The 24,924-nt window shown below is 39.6% G+C and overlaps 1 protein-coding gene across 1 annotated transcript in view; it reads left to right on the top strand.

The window, feature by feature from the left end:
- Positions 1-24,924, top strand: part of Gramd2b (GRAM domain containing 2B) — a 67,670-nt gene that overhangs the window by 17,830 nt on the left and 24,916 nt on the right. The window contains exon 2 of the mRNA XM_076855900.1: positions 21,735-21,854. Within this exon, the coding sequence (XP_076712015.1) occupies positions 21,735-21,854 (120 nt within the window). The remainder of the gene's footprint in view (positions 1-21,734; positions 21,855-24,924) is intronic.

Consider the following 24,924-nt stretch of genomic DNA (forward strand, 5'->3'; position numbering starts at 1 on the left):
CAGTTATTAGTGCCAAAAAATTTAAAAGGGAGCATACATCAGAGAACGAAAGCAATAAGGAAAATCAAAGACACCTAGGTTAAGAGTGACCTGCAGGAGGTTGGACTTTCTCAATATACAAGTTTGAACAGAGGTGAAATTTTATTATACAGTATTTTTTTATTCAAGTGAACTAACAACAAAAGCAGTCAGAAACAAGAGAATTCAGTAAGCTGGCTGACTTACCAAATTGTAAGTCAAACCAAATAGCTTTCTTACCAAATTTTAAAAAAGAAATTAGAAAAAGAGGTATGGATAAGAATCCCAAAATATAAAATGCCTATAGATAAATTTAATAGGACGTAAAGTAAAACAATATAACTACTAAAAAACATAACTTGAATAATTGTTTACCTTCTTCAGAACTTTGGAACTGCAAATTGGTACAACCACTATGGAAAGTAATATGGAGATTCCTCAGAAAACTTGGAATGGAATTACCATTTGACCCAGTTATCCCACTCCTAGGTTTATACCCAAAGGACTTAAAATCAGCATATTTTTTAAAAAAATATTCTTTTTTTAGTTGTAAATGGACACAATATCTTTATTTTATTTATTTATTTTTATGTGGTGCTGAGGATCGAACCCAGTGCCTTACATGTGCGAAGTAAGCACTTTGCCACTGAGCCACAACTTCAGTCAGCCCTTAAAATCAGCATATTACAGTGTGTGGCCACATCAATGATTATAGCAGCTCAATTCACAATAGCTAAACTGTGGAACCAACCCAGGTGCCCTTCAACTGATGAATGGATAAAGAATTGTGACTACACAATGGAATATTACTCAGCCTTAAAGAAGAATGAAATTATAGCATTTGCCAATAAATGCATGGGACTGGAGAATATTATGCTAAGTGAAATAAGCCAATCCCAAAGAACCAAAGGCTGAATGTTTTCTCTGATAAGCAGATGCTAAGTCACAATAAGAGGGGAGGGCAGGATGGAGAACAGAGGTACTCTGGATTAGACAGAGGGGAGTGGAGGGAGGAGAACAGATATGGGATAGGAAGGATAGTAGAATTAATTGGACATAATTACCCTATGTGCATATATGATTACACGACTTGGGTAAGTCTACATCAGTACAACCAGAAGAATGAGAAGTTATACTCCATTTATATATAATGTGCCAAAATGCATTTTACTGTCATATATAATTAATTAGAACGAATTTAAAAATTTTTTTAAAAAGAGACTTTAACATTACAAGTGTTCCTTAAATTTATAAGTTTAATGCGACTCCAAACAAAGGTCAGACTCAAGAAAACATTATGGAATGATCCTAAAATTTTTTCTGAAAGAACAAGGATATCCAGGCAAAAATCTGAATGATGGTAAAATAGATCTATAACTTATCATAGTGAAACTATCCTGATGAAGGCTCAGAAAGAAATTCAGATATGTCTGGAAGTATTTTCAAAACTGTGAGGAAAAGATGAGACAACAGGCCAACCATATGGGAGAAATTAGAGCTGGAAACCTATTCACTCTATAACTAAAATTAGTTTCTGATTGATCAAGTGTTCAAACACCAAAAAGTAAGAACCAGGAAATACTAGAAGAAAACAAGAATCACTATATAATCTCGAAGTAGGAAAAGTCTTGCTGTGCATGGAAGTAAATTTAGAAATTTAAAAAAAAAAAAAAAAAGATTGACAAATTTAACCCAAATAAAAAATGTGATAATAAAATAAAGCACCATAAAGACCATCAATTTTGGATTAGCTTAGTGAACTACACAGAAATATAGTGGGATATTTCATAGCATCTATGAAAGGTGGCATTTATCTCTATTCATTTGAGCAAAATAATCTCAGGAATATTTCTAATGTTTTTTAATTGTGAAATACAAAAAAAATTCATATAACATGATTCAATTGTGCAAAATTCCACGTAAATATTTCTGTTCATTGAAATCAGCAGCAGTCTCCCAGCCTACCTCCCCCATATCCCTCCTCATATTTAGGTCATTTGAGCATCCTTACCAGGGAGAACTGTAGCTACTAATGCTGGCACATAGAACATTTCATTTCAAAGGCTAATCCCTACATAAAAATTTGTGAACAGAAAATATGTTTTAATTTTAATGAGAAAAGCTCCTCCAATGAGAGTTTTCTTAGAAGTGTGTGAGCCAGGTTATTGGAAGCTCTTAATGAAATATACTTCTGAACTCCAACCATTTTACTACTAAACCGAAAAGAAATCATGTGATAATTGTGAGAGTGGATCACGAGATTATATCTATTCAACGTTTTGTTTCGTAGCATTAAAAATTTTAAATCAATTCAGAATACTTTTTGTATGGCAAAAACAAGTTTTTTTAAAAAAAATTTCTAATATATTTGTGTGTTTTTCAAATATAAAACATTTAAATTTTTTAAAAGTCTCACAACATCCTAAGGCAGAAGGAATTATATAATGTGTCATTATATCATGATATGTGTATGAAGACAGTTCAGAGAAGTTAACTGTCCCCCTGAATACCAGGAAAAATAGAAACAGACACAAGATTTGAATTTAGTACCTGAACCCCCAGACTCCTAATCTCATTTTCACCACCTTCTTCACCCAAAATAATTAATGTCAGTCATAGTTTTGAAACAAATGCATTCAAAACCATATTTAAAATTCATTTTCCAAAGTATAGTCAGTCACATGTATACATAATAAGTCTTCTAGATTTTTCTGTAAGCCTCCTGCTCAAAATCCCTCCCTAAACATTTAATTTTCTCTAATTTAATATACCACACATACTGGGTATCTCAAAATGAAATGTGGTCCTTATTCCTTCTCCAAGAATGTTTTAAAAATTAATACCTATGATGAATGGATAAAGAATTGTGACTACACATTTCCACATTGTGGAAACCATAACAACCACAAATCAAACAAAAAAAAATGACCAGTAATTGTATCTCCCAAGTAAAACCCAAAAGTGGTTCATACTTTGATTTTGAATTGTGTATCTAATATAGAAACTTTATTCCTGAAGATAGCACTTATTATTAGGGATTGTTTTTCCATAGCCCTGATTTGTGCTGATAAATTTACCACTGCCTCCCAATTTCCCTAATAACATTGATGGGTGAAAGAAAAAAAGAAATTTGCTTTCCATTTGTCCCAATAATCTCAGCTTGGTTGATATTCAGTTCAATGATTCCAAGATTTTCATGGTTATAAGACTTTAAAGAGGTATAAAGTAGGGCTAAGGAGTGCATTTTTACAAGGCGGTCTTTCTTCAGCCCCTGTTAGTTCCAACACAGAAGGTCCTTTGGCCACACTTTGAGAACCATTAGTTTATGGAGTTCACAGACAGTTTACCATATCACTTAAGTGCACTCGAAATGACCCATAGTAGAGAAGAGGAAAGTTCTTTAGTCTAATTTATATTCTCAGTCTTAATAAGTGTTGCAGTCTGTGTATTTTCTTTGCTGAGCCAGAGTCCCACTAACTAGAAAAGCCAATAGGGACCCTCCAGTCAAAATCTGGAGGGTCAGGGCCCTCCCACTTCCTGTCTCACATCTCTTTACCCCTTTGTCCCCTTTGTCCAGTTACTTGCTACTCTTCCAGTTATGTTGACATTATCAATAACTTTACTGCACAAGAGCTGTTTTGGTTATCCATGCTTTAAAAAATATTAAATGGAAAATTCCAGAAATAAATAATTTATGTTTTAAATTGCATACATTTCTGAGCAGGGCAACAAAATTTCTTGCCTTCTACTCTATCCCACGAGGGCATAAACCACCCATTTTTCCAGCATATCCGCTCTATACACTGCCTATCCGTTAGTCACTTAGTAGCTGGTTTCACAGCTACTGACAGTCATGCTATCATAGTGGAAGTGTTCGAGTAACCCTTACTTACTTAACTAATAACAGCTCTGAAACATAAGAACAGTAATATTGGCAGTTTTATTACAGTATATTTTTATAATGTTCTATTTTATTAGTAGTAATTGCAATTAACTGCTTACTGTGCCTAATTTATAAACTAAACTTTATCATAGGTATGTATGTAAGAGAAAAAGCATATTATATATAGGGTTCGGTACAATCTGAAGTTTCAGATGTCCATTAGAGGTTTCAGAGTGTGCCTTCCATGGGTACAGCGGGACCACTGTACCTTTGTTGTTTTCTATGTATAAATCAGTCTTCTCTTAGCTTTGATGGGGACTCCACCAGTGACTTCATACATTCATACTGTTATATTCATAACAAAATTATGAGCTGCAAAAGAGACATATACCCTCCACCATTCATCACCGCTACCCTCACCACTAATACTGGCCTACCTCTTCTAAAGATAATTCCAAAGAAATATAAATGGAGCACACTGGGGTAAGAGGCCAGATACAAGAATGGTGGTGAGAGGGTTCAGGATCTCTACAGAGAGGGGTCCTTCCCATTATCTCTCACTATTGAGCAAACCATACTGTACAGATGTCTGCCTTAAAAACAAGCTGGCCCTCTAGCTTAGAAGAGATTTCCTCAGTGCTCTTTCTAAAGTAACCTGCCCATTTGGTATCTGGAAACATTCAAGGATAGGATTGGAATTATTTTTGCATACAAGCTGTTTTTTGTGAACAAAATTCTATAGGTTTTTTTTCAAAGAACTCCTTGCAAGGATAAGGGTCAGGTGTCATTTGAGAATCACATACTTCTGAGAGAACTGACCTTTGCATCTCGAACTCCATATTTTGTTTCAAACCCACATACTGCTTCTTTTTTCAAATGGCTACAAGACTGTTCCGAAAATCACAAAGACAGGTGAACATGCCTGAAAGCCCAGACAGTCTCGTACAAGCACAGCCCCAGGCCTTGCTGACACACGGTGTTGATGGACTGACACCTCGCCCGCGTCTGCCATTACTTAGGCTTCTCTCAACACTGTCCATTGGCTGTGGGGCAAAGGTTACAGGATAGGAGTAGCTGCCACATAAGGCCCAGACAGGATGTAGGTATGGCTCCATCTTTCAACCAAGTCATGGAAGCTCATCCTCTTTGATACAATCTGTTCACAATTATAACTGCTTTATATTGTTCTGTTTAATTGGGAATCTTTCTTCCTTTATCTTCAAGGAAGCCAGATTACTGGCCCAGATGTTGAGATTAGGGAATGCCATTTCTGTTTTTTCCCTCCCCACAGAATAGCCAGAGCAGTTAGCCCCCAAGAGAAAAGGGTATGGTCCCAGGGGATGTCCGAGAGGATGCCTCCTGCATCAGTGCTGGCCCCAGCCATCTGGATTAGTTGAGGGAATGTGACCTTCCTGAGTCCATTTTCAGGTACCCAAATACCCAGCCACATGCCTACAGCCACCTTAGTCTACTCCAGACCTGAATCCTACCATATAGAGCTGATACCTACCCTGCAGGGTGGCTAGGTTTCACTCATTTTAAAAAATCAATTATAGTTTCTGATCTTTTGAGGGTTCAATATATTAGTTTGTTTGTTTTTTTTTAATTGTTGTTGTTTTTAAAGAAACAATCTGGAACTATGTACTATAGTAGTTAACAGATGAAAAAATAATGTTCTGGGGGATTTGCTTCAAAATAATAAGAAGTGTAAGTAGTGGGCTTGGATATAGATTAAACAAGTTTAACTTTCAGGTTTATACTATTCTGTCAACTTTAAGTGACTACCCTTAATTACTCAGTTATGCTGCAAATTTATTAATCTCAAAAAGTAGACCCATCTGAGTTTTTCTATGAAACCCAACAATAACCATGACTGATTTTCAAACATTGCCACTGTTCCTTTTATCAATGATTTGTAACTCCTTTCATCAGAAAGAAAATGCATACAGACCCTAAGTCTCTTTTCTTCAAAGCTTTTTTAAATGAAAGAGGGGGAAAGTCTGGGTTTTCTAAATTTGAGAAAGATCTGACAAAGAGCAGCTATGACAGAGATCTGACAGAGACACAGGCTATGACAGGGAGGGCTGGTGAGTCCAGGCTCTTATTAAGATACCAAAATATGATAAACATCCCTTTCAAAGATGCTACTCCCAGAAACTGCCTTTGGCTACTCTTAGGAAGCCACAGATCATGGGATAGAGATTGTTCTTCTAGAGCCTTCTCCATTTCTGAAATGGAGTAGAGTGAAGAAAAACAAACCCCATTTTCTTCCAGTTTCTTGCAGTCTGCAATATCTAGATATCACCCTTTAAATTCTAACAAAGCAAAGCAAACTAAGGCACTATAAGGTCCCTCCCAGCAAGGTTGACAAAGTCATCAGCCTCCTAACTAGGCCAACTCCCCTACCTTTCACCCAGTTCTGTGGGAAGGAATGGTAAAGCTTCCTCAATGTAAATGTTTCTTCCTTACCCGCCACTTTTGCAGGAGACTTCTATTTTATCCTTGTGTGAAAGAATTGGGTAGGTAGCTGTTGCCCCACCCAGACTGCCCTCACATGTTTAGTCTAAGTTTCCAGAACAGGATTTAGCCCCCAGAAGAAAAGTTCTCTGGCCTTTCCCATGCCAGTCTTCCCAAGCCCAGGAATTTCAAGTGAAATACATCCCTTCCTGTTGCTATTTATTACTGTCCAACATAGCCAAAAAGGACTCTAGGCCAGAAATCAGCAAATCTGACCTTTAAGGCTGAGTTCAAGAACAGGAAGTACTGGAGGTAGATGAATTGAGCATCTTTGTTGGGATAAGAGATGTGATAAGACCACAACTCTATCCTTCCGAGGCTTATGGTCTAAGCAAAGGAAAGACAAGCAAACAGTAGCCCATTTATAATTTTAAATAAACCTAGTATAAAGCTATAAAGGAGATTGGAGCAGGCTTCATCTAGGGGGTGACCCAGCCAGAGATAAGTTTTGAAAGAGGTGCAGTGCTCTGGGGAGACCTCAAGAGAGGGCATAGCAGCCCAAGCACAGTGTGTTTGGGAGAAGCATGACAACATTTTAAGAGTCAGAAAGGGAAGTGTCAGAATGGAGAGGATCTGTTTGCTGTACTCATCTTCATCAGCAACTGATAACTGATAGCCATAAGATCTTATAAAGAGGGCGAAGGAATAATGTGATCCTATTGGAGCTTTTCAAAGAAGCAAAGTGATCTTCCACACAGATGAAGGGAGAAGGTGTCACATACAACTCTGAAGTTGGGAGGGACAGTGGCTCAGGCAGGAGACTTTAAGGACATTACTAGCTAAGCCAACCAACTAAAGAAAGAAAAGGAGGAAACTTAAGTAAAAAATATTAAGGAGGTGAAATCCACAGGCTCTGGTGTGTGGCTGGGCTTGCTGAGCAGAAGATAGGCAAAGTATGAGAGTAACAGAGGCTCGATCACTGAGGCGGCAGATGTGTGCTTCCTAAGTGTCCTTACCTTTGTTTCCTTCTCTGTGGAGTGTGGGTAGCACCTGTCTCACATGCATACCCCAAAGATTGGCAGGACCATCATGGGTGCAGGTATTCTTTGAGCATAGCAAGATATAATGCAAGTGTAGTCATCTGGAAAATCCAGTAGGAAGTAGTGGCAAGAAAGAAGGAAAAAACAAAGAAGGTATGTTTTCCAAAGCAACACATTCCTCGTGCAGATAGAGAAAATACATATTTGTGGTGGGAGAAATTAAGGATGGGAAATATGGATGTCAGATGTAAGACTAAAATCTGTTCAGACTCAATGTTTATTTCCTTAAAAGAGGTACTATCATGTATAAATTACATTAAATCTAATATTCCTATCCTGTACAATTTAATTGTATTTAAAATGTTGGGATAAACATCTCTTTTCAATAATAGTGAGGAATTATCACTAATTCCGCAATTATTCCACGTTGATACATATATAACTATAACTGTATATTTTTAAATTTTGCTATGCTAATAATAATATGGAACAACTCTATATATTATTGACAACTAATATGTACAATATGATATATAGAATATGATACTAATTAGATATTGATACTAATATGTATAATATGATATGCAGAATATGATAAATTCTAGGAAAAGCCAAATACATTTAAGAAATGTTTGCTTTCCTAGGTAGATTACATTACATTTGTTAAAACCTCACTCAAAATGCAAATAACAAAAACCATACTCTTATTTTTTTGTCAGGGGGTAATATGTGTCTAGTTTGGGAGTGTTTTGGTTAACGCAAAGCTTTTTGAAGAAAACTGCTTTATCTAATATATAATTGTCTTATTCTTAAGAAACGACAGTGCCTTTCCTAGAAGTTCAGTCCTATTAACTTTTTATCTAGTTTGTTTTATATTTATAATTCCATTTTTCATGTTGGGTATTGCCATGTTGCCCAGATTAGCCTCAAACTCCTGGGCTCCAGTGATCTTCCTGCCTCAGCGTCCCACAAGATTACAGGAATGCACCACTGTACTCTGCTAATTTTTTTCTTGGAAGAGTCCTGAGTTTTAATAATACATGGCATTTTAACAAAGAATGTGCTAATGACATCCATACAATCCAAGCTATGTTAGTTACTTGGTATGACTTGCAAGTTCCAGTATGGCACAGCCCCTGTGGATGTCCTGTGCTGCCCTCAGACCCATCCAGTCCGAACTATGAAATCAGAATACAGGAAGCAGAGGGGGTAGAAATGGTGAGTTTGAGAGAGGGAGAAACAGCAGTGCCAGGTTTCTGGAGCACTCCATACTGTTTTGGATTCTCAGTGCCTTTAAGTCTACAGTGGTGCCCACACATCTTGGTCTTTGAACTCACTCTGACTTTTGATCTATTTTTTACTGTCCCACATGGAACAGAAAGACAGAGTTACAGGAAATAAAGAGTGTAAGAGGAAGGGAAGGGCTTTAGTCATCACGGCTGCCAGCCAGGGTGACAGGAGGCTGCTCTTCCCTCCAGTGCTGCAGGTCCAATTGCCTACTCCCCCTGGTGAGGGCCAGAGTAGTACAGCTCAGCTCCATGGGGACAGGGACAGTTCTCAAAACAAAAGCAAACATTTGTCTCTTCCAAGTTTTCTTCTAATGGCCCTCATTTTCACTTGTCTGTTTTAACATTAAATGTTAGAGCACTATTAATAGGTATGATATTCCTTTCTGGCCAAATACATGTATTTCTGGCATGATCTATTCTGCACTGTCTTCCCCTCAATAAAATTTGTTATCATGGGTATAATTTCACTAAGGTCACAACAAGAGAATTGAAACTTAAGAGGATTTACATGAAGGAATGTCCTGCCTGCAAAGTGTATTAGCAAGGCCTCTCTGGGGCACCTCTTTCCTTCTTTCATTTTCTACCTGATCCTCATTCATTCTATTCCTGGAAACGAAAAACCTGATATCTTCATCTGTTATCGGTGGTATGACAATACACCATAAACTAGGTAGCTTATAAACAACAGACCTTCTCACAGTTCTGGAAGCTGAAAGTCCAAGATCAAGATACCAGGAGCCAGTCACAGTGGCTCACACCTCTAATCCCAGTGGCTCAGGAGAGGCAGGAGGATCACAAGTTCAAAGCCAGCCTCAGCAAAAACGAGGCACTAAGCAACTCAGTGAGACTCTGGCTCTAAATAAAATATAAAACAGGTCTGGGATGTGGCTCAGTAGTCAAATGCCCCTCAGTTCAATCCCTGGTACCCTCCCTCCCCAAAAAAAATGATGCCAGGAAATTTCCTATTTAGTAAGGACCTGCTTCCTGGTTTGTGGACACCTATCATTTTACTGTATCCTTATGGAGGCTGTACACTCCCTCAGTCTTCTATTGTCTGTTTTTTTGTTTTTTTTTTTTTGACATGGTGATGTATGCTTTTTTTACAATTAGTACATATGAATTATACAGCAGAGTGAGTTTCATGGTGTCATGTTCATGCCTGCGTCCCACTTGTGAGGGTTCCACTCTTTTTTTCCCTTCTAATTTTTTTTGTAGTTGTGTATGGGTATCACACTTTATTTTATGTGTTTATTTTCATGTGGTACTAAGGATTGAACCCAGTGCCTCACACGTGCTAGGCAAGCACTCTGCCACTGAGCTTCAGCCCCAGCCTGGGTTCCACTCTTGTGACCCAGGGATCTCCTGAAGGGAACAACTCTTAATGCTCTCACCTTGGGCATTTAGAGGGCAATGTAAGAATTTTGTGGAACACAAACATTCACACTGTAGCATTACTGACATTATTCTCTTGTGATACCCATCTATCAGAAGATACACAATCATTTTTCTCAGTGGTGTATCATTTTCATAAAATGTCTCATCTCAAAATCGTGGCAAGACCTGTTATTCTCCCAACCAGAAGTCCTCTGCTCAACTGCACCCTCCGCCCCGCATCAACACCTCAGCCATGCAATTCCTTAGCATTCTGCTTACCTCCCAGTCCTTATTCTACAAATGCTGCCTCTCTTTGTCATTCCTGAGGCCCCACATACTGTTCTTTCTCATTCTTTGCATGCTATAACTTTTTATGACTTTAGCCTGGAATCCCCAATCTCCCAGTTTTGTACTATCTTGGTCTTTTGTTCTTTCAAAACAGGGTTCCAAACTCATTTCCTCTATGATGGACCCCACTTAATTCTGAAAATCCCAAGGAACACTGCTAACATTATTTTGAGTTATAATAGAATTGATAGCACAATGAGTTTTGGGTTTTATCCATGTGTTTAATCTCTTCATCTCAACTCTGTGTATTGGAAATAGGGCACATGCCTATGTTTGTTCTTCCCTACCAGGTGGAAGTTCAAAAACTATACATGTGGCTATTTATCAAGCATATAGGATCGCTTTTGATGTAGACCAAATTTTCATATGAAATTTTTAGATGGCCTTACCCAAAGCCAGGTGAAAGAACTTAGCTGCTATTAAACTCCATGATTCCTACTCTTAAAGATAGGATCACTTATAAATTTGACCTGTTGCAAGTCTGGTTTATGTAAAGAGCTTTGCTTCATTTTATCATTCAGAATTGTCTTTAATTCCAAGTGGCTATTTTGATTTATTACATGGCATATTTTTTATATCACCTCCAAAAAATATATTTCCAAAGACTACATTGCTTTTCATAATCCATAGCTATTTCTAAAGGACCTGAGCTACTTTCTAATTTTATTTGATATGCATGATATTTTACATATTTACCCTAATAGCTGAAAATTTGTTAATTGTACTTTATCTACATTGTTTTTCCTGGACATTATGTTCCGTTCTTGTGCATTTCTGTCTTTCAGTTTGGGCAAGGTTTTCATTATATTTTAAAAATCTGTTTTTCCCGAAATAGATGCCTCAGGCCAAAAACCTTAACCCAATAGATGCCCTGTAATGTATCTTAAGTGTATGAAAAGGAGCTTATTCTGGTAGTCAGCAGTTACTAGCAGAATAACAGCTTCAAAAGGGAATGGAAATAGAAATATGAAAAATATTTAAAGTCTTAGCCCCTGAGGAGATTATATTCTGATTTGATAACCGAGACGTATTCAGTATATATTTACAGGAATTTTGTTAGGATTAAGCAATGCAAAATGATATTTACTTACGTGCTCAGGTTGTGAGTAACAAAAGATTACTATCAGCAGCATCAATCTACCTTGACTGGAAATCAGAGAAGTCAATCCTGCCTCCTTCATGGATTTTCTTGTCATTTTTCCTTTATTGTTTTCCAACAGTGCTTGGCCTCAAAATGCCACTGCTGAGAAGTTATTTAGCTCGATTATGGTTTTGCTTAGTATTGTTATTTTTTCCAGTAATAAAGGCAGTATTTTCATAAGGTTTCAAAGTATCGCTCACCTAACAGTCAGTTTGAAGGATAAGTTTACACACAATGTTAATTCAGCAGAGGGAAGGTGAAAAGATGGCACTTTTCCTCCTCCCATCCCAGCTCTCAGCAAGGCCCTCTTCCAATACAACTGCTCACCACATTTGGGAAGGATGCTACCAGGTACATTTCGAGACAAAAATGAAAGTCCAAGCCTTTTTTTAAAATATGGATTTTTGTCTTGTATTGCAAAATATCTCCGTTATCCGATCAACAAGAATTAATTGCACAATTTCTCACATCCAGACATTAGAAATACAGCAGGAAGATAAGGAGGGTGTAATTGGACTGTCCTAAGACTGGAAATATGGCAATGTTGGGGAAGCAGGAAGGGCACTGCAGGCCAGAGGAACCAAGAGCCAGTAGTACATGGAGGGAGGATGGAATGTGACATAACCGAGGCCATGGTGTGAGGACCCACAGTCAGGCCTGGAATGGAGAATTTCTTTTTGAAAAGTAGAAAAAGGGGGACTGGGGAACTCTGGAGGGTCATGGCTCATGTCCAGAGGCCTCATCTGATGCTCATAGAAAGCCATTGTTGGCTCAGGAGCAGCGGCATGACATAATGGAGGCGATGTCTCAGGAGAATGAATCGGGCATTGATGTCCCAAGACTTGGAGAGGGACACCCCAGAGATTGGAGATCGTTGCTGCATGTTCCAGGGGTGGAAGGGGCAACTTCGGCAGCTGCAGCTGTGGACTTCATTTTAAGGCACCAACGAAACTCTTGGGGGCTGTTTTTTATTTGTTTATGTGTTTGTGTTTAACATAAGCTAGTTTTCTGTCCCTTCTGAAATCAGAATCTTGAATCAAACACTTTGTGGAATAATGTAAGTTGCCTCAAGCTTTGAGGAAAGTAATGATTTAGAAAAACAGACTTGGGAGTAGATGTGAAGGAGGAAATGGGACAGTGACTTGCCCATTTTTAATGGGAGCAGAGAGAGAGCTCTGTGAGATCAGATTAAAGAGGTGCAGTGAAGCCAGATGGAGGCCTCAGCTACACCATCCTCCAGCCCTGCTGTTGCATGAGATTGAGGTGTTATTCTGCTGTGGCAGTGTCTTGGGACTCAACAGAATTACTTTTCAAGCTGGCACAAATCTTCCTCTGAAAAGTCGTTTACTCTTTTGAAAATTGTTCATTTCTTTTGGGCTCTTTTCAGTTTTTTAGGCAGTTAGTAACAATGTTCTTTCTATTATATCTAAAACAGGCTTAAAAATTCCTTCCTCTTGTGTTCCTGTAACTGTTCATAGTAGCAGTGCCATCGATACCATCCCCCAGGTAACCTCAGGATTTCTCTCTGTAGCTCTTTCTCCCCATTCCTTTTGGTGTTATATCTGGAGTATTTCTCCAGTACAGGCTCTGCTTCCTGCCTTCCAATGCATCCCCCATCTACCTTTCCATTTTCTGTCTCCAGCCTCCCCAGTTCTTGTACACCAACATGAGAATAATCCTACAGAAGTACATCTCTCATCAGACTCTTCCTGAGGTGTGTGGGAAAAAGTGGGCGCCGAATATCTGGTCCTTTCATTCCCCCTTTTTACAAATCTTCAGTTAATCCTGACTGCCAATCAAAGTCTAAAAGCAGCTCTTTCCCGTCAGGAATCAAGCTTCATGGCCACCTAACTACTGCTGCTTCCTTCCTGCTGCCTGTACTTCAGAAAACACCAAGCTGCTAGATTTCCTTGTAAGCATGTGACTCCTCCTTGGCATGATTTAACTTCTGACTTTCTTCATGTTTCTTATCCCTTCTGGTATCTCTGCCCCTCCAAATCATATGTACCCAGCTCAAATATCAACCCTTCTACAATCAGTTCTGCACAGTTTTGGCATTCTGTGGGCAGAAGGGGTACTTAAGACTGCCAGGTAGTAATGGAAGATTTTAGTTTTTCCAACCTAAGGAACTATTTTGTTTTTACTGGTTTATAAGACAAATAGAGATATTATTTACATTTCTACTTTATTGGACTGAAATGTGTTTCTGGCACTTACTTTGTGGGTTTTCTTTCTTTTTCTTTTTTTCTTTTTCTTTTTTTTTTTTTTTTTTTTGCTAAACTGAGAAAGATAAGTCACCTCATGCCCACACAATGCTGTGCTTATTTCTTTTACAAAACATCCTTCATTCTCTTTACAATTAGAAGAAATGAATTCCTGATTTCTTTATGCTTATCATCTGTGTTGTCCTTTGTGCGCTCAACTAAAATTCCTAGTAAAAGCTAAGTACCTTAAAAACACAGAATCTGGCATTGGGTTTTACACAGGGTATGAACTCCTCCGAAGATAGCAGATCTATCTATTTTTATTATTCACTCTGCATTTTACATTTTATCTACAGGGATATTAATAAAGTTTTTTTTTAATTTTTAGGATGTTTACCTAAATGATGTAATGCACTAAAATTTTGTGATGAAGTCAATACCACCTCACCCATCCGTGACTAAAAGTGGTTGCCACTTTTAACAGTATGGATTTTAATTGAATTAGTCACCTTACTATCTGTAAAAATATATGTCTCCTGCTCTTTCTTGCTTTATGAATTTTAAACCTTATCTCTCAACTTCCTGTTTTGATGGAAAAGACTCAGCTCACTGACACTGCTGACCTCTCTCTCTTCCAACTCCAATTTTCTTCTTCTTCTTCTTTTGGTGCTGGGAATTGAACTCAGGGCCTTGTGCTGGCTAAGCACATTCTACCACTGAGGTTCAGTCCCCAGCCCCCTACTCCCAGTTTTAAATGGCATAATACCCCTACCTATTCTCTCATGCATTTTTAAAAATCAATTTAACCTCCCACTTTTTAGGATAAGAAAGCAGTAGCCTCTGCCCTTCCCCCTCCCATTTTCCTCTTTAGGAATGCTTTCTCTTTCCCTTGCTCCCTGCGTCTCTCTGTTCTCTTTCGAACCCATGTTCATTTAATATACATGTGCCTGCCTTACAGGTGCCTTCTTTTTCCCTCTTGCCTTTTATCTTTCTGAATGTCTCCCAGCCCTTGGTTAATATATAGATCTCATGAAGAAGGTGACGTTCTAGTAACGACTTGAAGGAGAGGAGGGAAATCGCGTGACTCTCTGAGGAGAGCAGGCCAGCAGAAATCTCTCCCCATATCTTGGGGTGTGGCTGGGCTGAGTGAGCGAGGGTCAGAGAGATTAGGAGAGTGGATGGGGCACCCTCCTGATCTGGAGTCCTTGTTAGGTTATGTTAAGGATTTAGACTCTGGGAGAATTGGGGGGAAAAATGGTCCTTTCTGCTCCATGATACTGAAGTTCTTTTTTATGGGGACTGTCTTCTCTCTGAAGATAGTAATTAGGTTTGGGGATTTGTTTGGGTTTTTTTTTTTTTTTTAATTTCTTTTATGCTTGTTTGTTTTTATTTTCTTCTGGTTTCTGCAGTGAGTTTCTTTAGGATTTTACTGTCTTATTTGTCAAGGTTTATCTTGGCCTTTTCTTTCAGACTTTCACAAGTTTTCTTAAAGATCTGACAATCTTTGCTAATTGTTTCATATTTAAGAACAAGGGATTAGGGGGAAAAGAAGGGATTAGACTATCTATGCTGGACTTTTGTTGTCCATGGACAGGGAGATGGCTTCTGTCTAAAGACTGCCTTATTCAAAATAGAAGGTCAGGGTGTGACCTGGGGCTCCCTCCCTTGTACTAGGTACCCTGGTTTCTGTACCTCAGGTTTTAAGATTTTTTAGAAATGAAACTTCTGATATTTTCACTCTTGGGCTAAACTCTTAACTGCCTACCAGTTGGGTCTGAGCACAGGGACTGAGAGAGGGCTGTCAAAGGTTTCTCACAAGTACACCTTCAAATCTAATGTTTTGAGCAACTTCTCACCTACCCCTCCTATAGCACCTCTCTGAATTGCTGACAAACAGGTCTCTGTTCTCTTATGTCACACTGATGCCCATACTCTAGACTATGTGGCTGCATGAGTGAATATTGTACTTTATATTCTGTTCCCCATATTTCAGAAATTTGGAGAAATCCCTCTACTAATGATGGTTTCCTATCATTCTTATATCAGAATTATTGCATCTTTTAGAAATCCTCATTTTATACATCCTAGAGAGGGGAGGTAAATTTTTATCTATCTGCCTTGTATCTGTCAAGAAAAAATAAAGTTAGTCATTAATGGCTTATTTTAATGTCACACTGACCCTGAAAATTCACTTAACTCTTCTAAATATTTAATATTTTTTTATTTAAAAAGCCACACTTGTAGGTGCATGCCTAACATTCCAACTACTGGGAGGCAGAGGCAAGAGGATCTCTTGAGCTCAGGAGTTCAAGACCAGCTCGGGCAGCATAGTAAGACCCCCAACTCTTGAAAACAAAGATGGTTCTAAAGTGTTGCCAAGAATCCACAAGGCAGTAATAATAAGAATTGTTTTTCCTAAATGTTTTTATCAAAAAGTCATCAGAAAGCCTGGCACAGTGGTGCACACCTGTAATCCAGCAACTTGGAAAGCTGAAGCAGGAGGATCACAAGTTGGAGGCCAGTCTCAGCAATTTACTGAGAATCTGTCTTAAAATAAATGTAAAGGCCTGTTAAAAAAGTTTAACACTAGTCATTATTAAAACGATTATTGTTATTCTATGTATCAGGTACTCTGCTAGGTACTTTTTAAATAAATACATGTTTTTAATATAGTTGTAGATGAACAGCATGCCTTTATTTTATTTATTTATTTTTTGTGTGTTGCTGAGGATTGAACCCAGTGCCTCACACATGCTAGGCAAGTGCTCTGCCACTGAACTACAGCCCCAGCGCCATATTTTTAAGTTTAACACTTCGTTAACACAAATGTGTAAAAACAGCTATATATTGTGATGTGAGTCACAGAATCTCTACTGAGGGCAGTTTGGCAATAACTATAAAATTTTTAAAATCACACGCCTTTGTCATAGCAGTTGCATATTCAGGAAATTATACCGTAGGTATATTCACATACATAATAAAAATACAAAGTCGCGTGTTGTGATGTTCTTTGTATTTGCAAAAGACTAAAATCCACCTAAATGCCCATCAATAAGGAACTGATTGAATATAGTTCATTCATTAAAATGGAACTCTTATGCAGTCATTAAAAAGAATGAGGAAGATCTATTGTATACTGATAAGGAAAAGAACACTGAAATACAGTAAGTAAAACAAAACAAGGTGTGGAATACTAAAGCTGTCATTTATACTTAAAACAGACACACACACATATGCCCAGATGTCCCAGGAAGAAAACACAAGTTTCTAGGAACAGTAGGAACATTTGCAGAAAGAAACCAGGCCACCACTAAACAGGGGTAGAAGGGAAATTTGTTTCCTTATTTGTAATTTTCAGATTTTGCACTGGTGCTTATGGTACCTACTCAGAAATAAATATGTAGATAGATAAATTAATTTAAAGTGTCTAGACAAAGACATTACTGTATTAGAGTTACAAATGGAAGGCCATTTTGACCTAAAAATCTCTCTTGGGAGATTCTAAGTTTACCACATTAGAAAAGCTGAAGAGTCACCCAACTGTCCTCAGCTCAGCTTCTACCTGCTTCGGCACCTCTGCACCCCACGCTACTTCCTTCTTTTGGTTCCTAGATGTCTGTCTGTGTTTGTACTATAGCTGCTGCCCAGCAGTTCCCAGGAACTTCCTCTGTCCCTGCTGGTTAACTAGTTGCTTCCCAAGTACTGCAGTCTTTGCTTCAGCCATGAAGCCACCACAGGCAGGCACACACCAGAAACAAGGAAGGATCTGTGAGGAGTCCCCAGGTCTTAGTGAGTCAGTCCCAGCTGAGCTTTCAGTACAGCATGTCAACGACACTCTGCTTTCCCTGGCCATGTCCATCCTGTGGAGATCCTCTTTGTTGGTAACAACTGTTGTTTGAAAAATGATGACCAGAGGGTGGTTGGTTTTTTTGTTTGTTTTTTAATGATAGTGGATGTAAAACTACCCCCACCTGTACTAGCGTAAGGAATCTAGTGGGATTTTTTTTTTTTTTATGCCTCTGCGAACACTAATTTAACGTGAAGGTAGACTCAAACACAGGAATTACTGCTGTAATTAGAAAGGAACACTAAACCACAGTGAGATGCTTGTTTTTATTCACCTGAGTTGCAGGTTAATATAGCTTCTGCCAGGTGGCTACTTATTTACCTAGCCTTGCATGTGAGGATACCTGAGTGGAATACATTCTCAGCAGGAGGGGCAAAGGGCCCGGGAAACTGAGGTGACAAGAGAAAAGAGGGTCGAGTTTACCTTTAACTCACAGAGACTATAACCAGGAGGAATGATAGTTAACTCTATGTGAAACTTCTAGTTCTGAAAAATTGTGACATCTGAATTTATGTCATCATCAGACTACTGAGGTCTGGGCAGTGACCAATATTGGGCCATTGATAAGGATAGTCCAACCTGGTTTTTATTTTTCGATTGTGTAACCATTTTATTGAATCCAGCTTGTCCTAGCTGAATAAAAATTCTTTCCCCTAGTAGGTGAAGTTGGGCTTGGTGGGTGTAATCATGACTGTCTCACTGCTCTGAAATTCCTACTGAAGAGCTTTCAGGACCCATAGCTGATGCATAAACTGGAATGGAGAAGGGAGAAGAAATAACCTGCCAGCACCAAGTGATGGTTTCCTCCATCTTCTGCTGTTCCTATGGGTGCTTAGAACTGTCAGCTCATTTATCCTCCTGAAGCTCCAAGCATCTTACCAGCAGGGACCATTTCAATAAATATCTGTTGAAAGAAAAAAAATTAGGTTTTTTTGTTTATTGTTTTCTAGTTGAGTCTCTTAGTTGGAGATTAAGGGAGCTTAAAAGGCTTTGTTTTTCTGTTAAAAAATAAAACAAAATACAGCCTGGGATTGTGGCTTAGTTGTGGAGCGCTTGCCTAGCATGTGTGAGGCACTGGATTCGATTCTGGGCACCACATAAAAAAATAAAGTTATTGTGTCCATCTACAACTAAAAATATTCTTTAAAACCCTGATTTTCTTATTTTCATGATTTAAATAAAAATGTTCAGCTTCATGGAGAGTAACTTTAAAGTTACGGAGAGTCCTTGGGGAAGCATTCCGTTTCCCCTCCCACACTCTGCTTCTCAGACGCAGGCACGTCCCTACTGTTTGGATTCTACAATAACTTCATTCTAGGTTTGACAAAACCTCCAAGGTAAGGGGCAGGGAAAAAAATCTCAGCTGTTAGGAATTAGCTTGTTTGAGTCTAAAGCATCTTAAAAAAAAAAAAAAAAAAACTGAATGGAATTTACCCATAGATGAAACTCACTTTCTCTTTGAGTCAATATGTAATTAATCCCACATCAATCAACATGTGATGACCACTGTGAGCAAAATGCAGAACTGAGTGTTATGGGAAAAAAAAAAACAGAAGTTCCCTGCCTGCAAGGAATTTGGTATAGTCATTGGATAACAAGACGTGTGGGTGAAAAGCTAACAGATCAAGGCATTCATTGTTTAGGGGCAAGGTGAGTTACACGGAGGCTTTGAGAAGAATGTCTTCCTGGTAGGGCCCTCAAGCACAGAACCTGCACTGAAGACAAGCACAAGTTTAAAGAAGAGCCAGGTGGAGGGTATCTGGAAATAGACTCTTTTAACTTGAACATGCCTGTGTGTTTTGTATTGCAAGACATTGTTCAGATAGGATGCACAGATGTTGTAATCCGTCCAGCGCTAAGCTAGAATCCCTGAATCACAACCACCACGTGACACTCAGTACTGAAGTGCCTGACCAGGTAGGGCAAGGTCAAGGAGGGGCTCAAAGCCAGAGGGAGCTGGGCTTTCTTTACATCTTGGTGCTGGATATAAGAGGAGCTTTCTCTCTGCCAGTCTATGTATCAGGGGTGTGGCCTCAAGAGAGGGACACCTTTTTCGGAGTGGCTTTTCGCAGGAATGGCTCTTTCTATACAAAAGGGCTATACAGAACAGCAAAGGCTCTGCCTCCAAATCTTGTTCTATCCCCCGCATAAAACTGAGTAAATATTTAAATGAATGCTGAGAGGGATTATTGAAGTTCCACACACAGTTGGTCTCCCTACCTAAAGAGTACTTCTCAAGTGGATTTCTGCTTGATGCTCCTAAAGAATAGGAGTAATATGTGTGTCTTAGGGGATAAATGGAAGAGGCAAAGGTGTGCTCCAAGGCCAATTCACAATTTGAAAACTCTAAGTTCGTAAGTTAAATTAGTACTAAAATTTAAAAGTTTAATTATTTTATTTTAAACCAAATCAATGTTTTCTAATAAGAGTTCAAGGTCTCCCATGTAATCTTTGTCACATAATGCAGTGCAAATAAGAACTAAGCCTTTTTAATATACTTGAGTGCTTTAAGTACTGGAAGAACCAAAGAAGTAAAAGGTTGGATCTCTGTTCTCTAATATTTGTCTACTTAGAGGGAAAAAAAAAAAAAAAGAAATGCTAACTACAGAATGAGAACATCAATCGTTCATAGGAATTATTACTTGGTTGATTATCTTTGTCAGATACACTGGATCTTGATTTTCGACTCTAGGATAGGACTCCTAGTATAGACTACAATGTTTCTATGCATGACAAGGGCTAAGCAAGCAACAGCAAAGCTTAAACCAGCCAATAACATTTCCTGCCTGCTTGTTCATATGCAGGTGGAAATATCTAATAGGTGGTAAATTAGGGTTAAAATCAGGTAATCTGTCATAGCAATGCCATTTACTATGTCTTACTTTATGCTCAACTACCACAGTGTTGTTACATCCTCAAAAGTATGTCTTACATGTTCATTGCTGGCATCAAAGAAGTTCTGATCCTTTAATAACACCTTCTTTTCTCCCCTCAATATTTCTTTACTCGGTCTGGGGATATAGCTCAGTCGGTAGAGTGCTTGCCTTGCATGCACAAGGCCCTGGGTTCAATCCCCAACACCACAAAAAAAAAAAAAAAAAACTGAATATTCCTTTTCACCTGCTTACCACGTTGGAAATTGTACCCAAGTGGTGTACACCATGATGGTCATTGTCCGTTTGTTAGTGGTTCAATGTGCAAATTCTCTTGACTCACCTTCCTGTCTACTCTCTTCCACTCTGTCTTTTACCAGGGTTAGGTCTAGTTTTTCCAAACCACTTGACCATGATTACATACTGTCACTATCCTTGACCCTGTGGTTTGTGTAAAGATGAATCAGATTTCCACTTCACCATGGGGCTCTCACACTGAAGAGCTAGTAAGGAGGATAAATGGACGAGTAAGTGGTTGAGGGGTGGATGGTTGGGTGGGGAGAGAGACTGAAATAGAGAATGTGTACACAAATACCTTACAGGTGAACGGAACTGAGTTTGAATTTCAACCAAGGTAGATGCTACCTTTGTAAACTTGTTCATATTTGATGAAAGCTTCAGATATCCCATCTGTAAAATGAAGGTGATCAATCCTATCCAGCCTGGGTGGTTGTAAAGATCAAAGACTGTAAATTGCTCAGGGAAGTGGTTGGCTAAAACAACAACAACCCAAAGTGGAACCTTCATAACTACAACAAAAGGTGATAAGTGACATAAGAGAAGTACAAACAGAGTGGGTGGGAGTTCCCAACACCTGCAGGCAGCCACCCCTTGTGGGTTCCACAGCGCTTGCGCAGTGGGCCCTCCCATCCTCCAGGTGATCTGCTGCCCGGCACACGCCTAAGCTGGCCAAAGCTGGGCGGTGCAGGGCCCACAGGCACAGCCCTGGGAGCTGAGCAGTCCTTGCACAGTCGGCCTTTTCAAGTGGAGTAGCTGTGATCTGCAACTATTGCCCTCGAGGCTCCAGCCCAGAGGGGTCAGAATGGAGATTGGGAAAGTGCACAGCTGTCCAAGTTGACCAGCCTGTCAGTGGGGATTCAAGATCATTTGCTCTCCAGAACTCCAGGTTACTTCACCGTTTTTTTTTCCTTCCACTTCCCTCTGGATGTCTAAGGTGAAGCGTTTCTCTTTCTTCTCCAGCTCAGAGGCTGAGAATGGTGTGGAGGACAAAAAGAAAACCAGCAGGAGTCCAACAGCCCAGTCCCCTACCCCCTCGGTGGAGGCAGAGTCCCCAGACCAGAAGAAAAGCATCTGCCTGCGGTGAGTCCTCACTTGAGTCTTTGTTCTTGGGGTTGTGGGAAGCACTGGGGTTTCTAGTTTTATGGTTGGTGTGAAGAGTGTGAACCGACTGTAGGCAAATAAGGCCTCCAGGAAAGAACAGAGTGTTTTTCCTTGACAGCCAGGCACAGGCACTTGGCTTCCTCTCTCATCTCTTTCTAGCAGCCTCTTTTTCTCCTCCTGCCCCAGCCTTCTGAAGTACGGGTAGCCTTTTCTGAAAGCACTGATTTGGCAGACTGATGAAGCCAGGAAGCCCCACTCCCAAGCACAGATTTATTGATTCATTCATTCAGTCAGTGAGCTATTTATTTGTTTGTTTGTTTGTTGTTTTAGCCGTTGATGGGCCTCCATTTTATTTATTTATTTATATGTGGTGCTGAGAATCGGACCCAGTGCCTCACCTGTGCCAGGCAGGTGCACTACCGCTGAGCCACAGCCACAGCCCCCAAGCACAGATTTATGAAGCACCTGGCAAGGCTGGCCAGTTGCAGCATCTGCTCAGCCTCTGGGCCTGGCTTCTCACTTTCCTGGGAGCCATGGAAAAGAGCAGAGGAGAACCCATCCCCGTGATCCACCAGGCCACCTGTGTCTGTGACTGGGCTGTGAGGGAAGTTAGCGGGGAAGGGAGACTTTGAAGTATATAGTTGTGGTTTCCATCAGACACCAACTACCAAGAAGGGACTTAAAGCTGCTTTTGAGCCCTTTAAAGAGAGTAACTAAGCCAATGGTCAATGATAGGTAAATGTGCAATTTTTTTGGTTTGGTTTGGTTTTTGAAATACATGGATTGAGCCCAGGCCCTTGCACATGCTAAGCAAGTGCACGACCACTGAGTCACATCTCTGGCCCCCAGTGTGTTTTTTTTTTAATCTCAGCTGAGGAGCAATCACTCTCCCTGCCCATGATTAGAACTTCTTTCTCTTTTGGCGCCTACTAACAGATAATTAACTAACTGCTTCTTTTCACTTCTTTCCTGGCTCCCAGCCCATATCTTCTCTCCAAATCTATTCTTCATTCAGGACCAAGCGTAAGTTTTAACTCTGCTTCCAGATTTCTCTTTTCAGACTCTGATTTCCAATTATTTCTCCATCTTTTCTGCATGCCTGTCTTGTGGCATCTCACTTTTCTCCATCCCTTTTACAGTAGTTTTTGTAAGAACATCCTGCCTCACTCACCAAGTGAGTCTCTCCGTAAGGGCACAAAATACGTTATTGTTTCATGTAATTTTCAGCAGCGTCAGCTGGCTCCAACAGTCACCTTGCAGACATTATTGGTTTTACTCCAACTTCCTCAGGCTTCAGATGAGAACAGCACATTGCATCAGGGAGGACACGCTGGAAACTGTGTGGCCTCATGGCCTGGGCTATGGCACAGGGGCGAATGCTCTGTGTGCACTGTCGGGAAATCCTTAATCATTTTTGTGCAGGGGCTGCACACTTTAATTTTGCATGGGGCTTTGCTCATTGAGAATGGCACAGTTGAAAAAACCCAAGAGTAAAGAAGCTTTCCACCCCCGAGAGGTCAGCCCTGCACAGACAGCCCCCTGTGGCTTGAAATTACCCAAGGTAGAGTCACCTGCTCACCTTGTCATTGCTGCCTACATGCGGCCTGTGGGTCTTCAGAAGACCTGGCCATGTCCTTGGCAATGCTGTTGGTACTCATTTGAATCAGAAGAGGTGATGACACTGAAATCAGAAAGGAGTGTGAATAACTGGTAATTTGACATTTGTAAGAATAATTTTCTTTTCGAGGACAGACATTTACTCACAGTTTCCAAAATGTGATCTAGAATTCTCCGGAAATTTATATGTATAAATAGGTTCAATGGCCTGTAGCTGAAACCCAATCACTTACCTTGAGTTGCTAAGCAGCACTTAACCTGTGCTGTGAGCGTGGTGGGATCATGAACTGTTGGGGCTGGAAGGAGCCGAGGACATCTATGGCCTGTGTTTTCACAACTAAGCAAATCAGAGCCTAGTGTCATGTCTAATGTCAGTCATTTCTGCCCCTCTGTGGCATCCAAATTATTTGATATTCTTCCTGAATCTACTTTGAAGCAAATATGAACAGGCCCTCATATTAAGGAATAATAATGTAAAATCATGGATTTCTTGTATATCATTTCCTCCCAAGAGATAAGCAGGCAATTATGCAATCATAAGACTTGTTCATATATTACCTCTGGAAATCATATATGCATTTCACTTGGACTGTTTTTAGCTGTAGGATTGAATATATGTTCAGATTCCACATCTGCTAAAATGGAGAGCCAGAACTAGAATCACTTTAGAAAGAAGTTCTGGAGCTCTGACCTCTGCCCTGAACAAGACAGGACCTAAGAAGACTTGACCCAGATCTAAACATTGTTTTTGGTTTTTTTGTAACTGATTTCACTTTTACGATTTTCCCCCATCTGAGATGTTTTGTTTCTCTTTTCCTCATACCCAGTTCTTGCTCATCCTGTTAGGCCCCACTCATTAAGCCCACGTTGTTCTGTTGATCTCCTCTTCCCTTGCCTCTTGTTAGACCTACTGTCTCTGTACCTTCTCCCAACTCCTCTGATACGTCTTGCTGAATCAAGTCCTGCCTTTTTAAAGCCGTGTCTGCTGCGTGTGCACACAGGCTCCCTAAACATAAAGACTGCCTTGTGTGCCCAAGGCATTTAGCACAATGCCTCCCTCAATTAATACTTGTTAAATATTAATGGGTTCTGAGACAGAAATATTCTTTGATTGAATTATAGCTGTAATTTTATTTGGTAATTTTCTTCAAATATTCCTCTTTATACTGACGAAAATACTTTTGAAATGATGTGGTTACTTTCACATCGCAACTGTCATTTCTCCTTTTATAAATAAGTTATCATTTCTGCAGTTTGTGCTGATAGCCTGCTCTAATCCCCCACTCACTTGAGACTCATGCTGTGTAAATGCCCTAGAGTATCAGGAATGATTGCTGATAGCTAGAAGACACAAATAAACATCAGGTTTTCGCGTGACATAGTATAATAATCAAGATTTATTATAATAAATAATGAGTGGATAAAACAATTC

The sequence above is a fragment of the Callospermophilus lateralis genome, chromosome 5, assembly GCF_048772815.1.
Source record: "Callospermophilus lateralis isolate mCalLat2 chromosome 5, mCalLat2.hap1, whole genome shotgun sequence".
In the NCBI taxonomy this organism is placed as follows: domain Eukaryota; kingdom Metazoa; phylum Chordata; class Mammalia; order Rodentia; family Sciuridae; genus Callospermophilus; species Callospermophilus lateralis.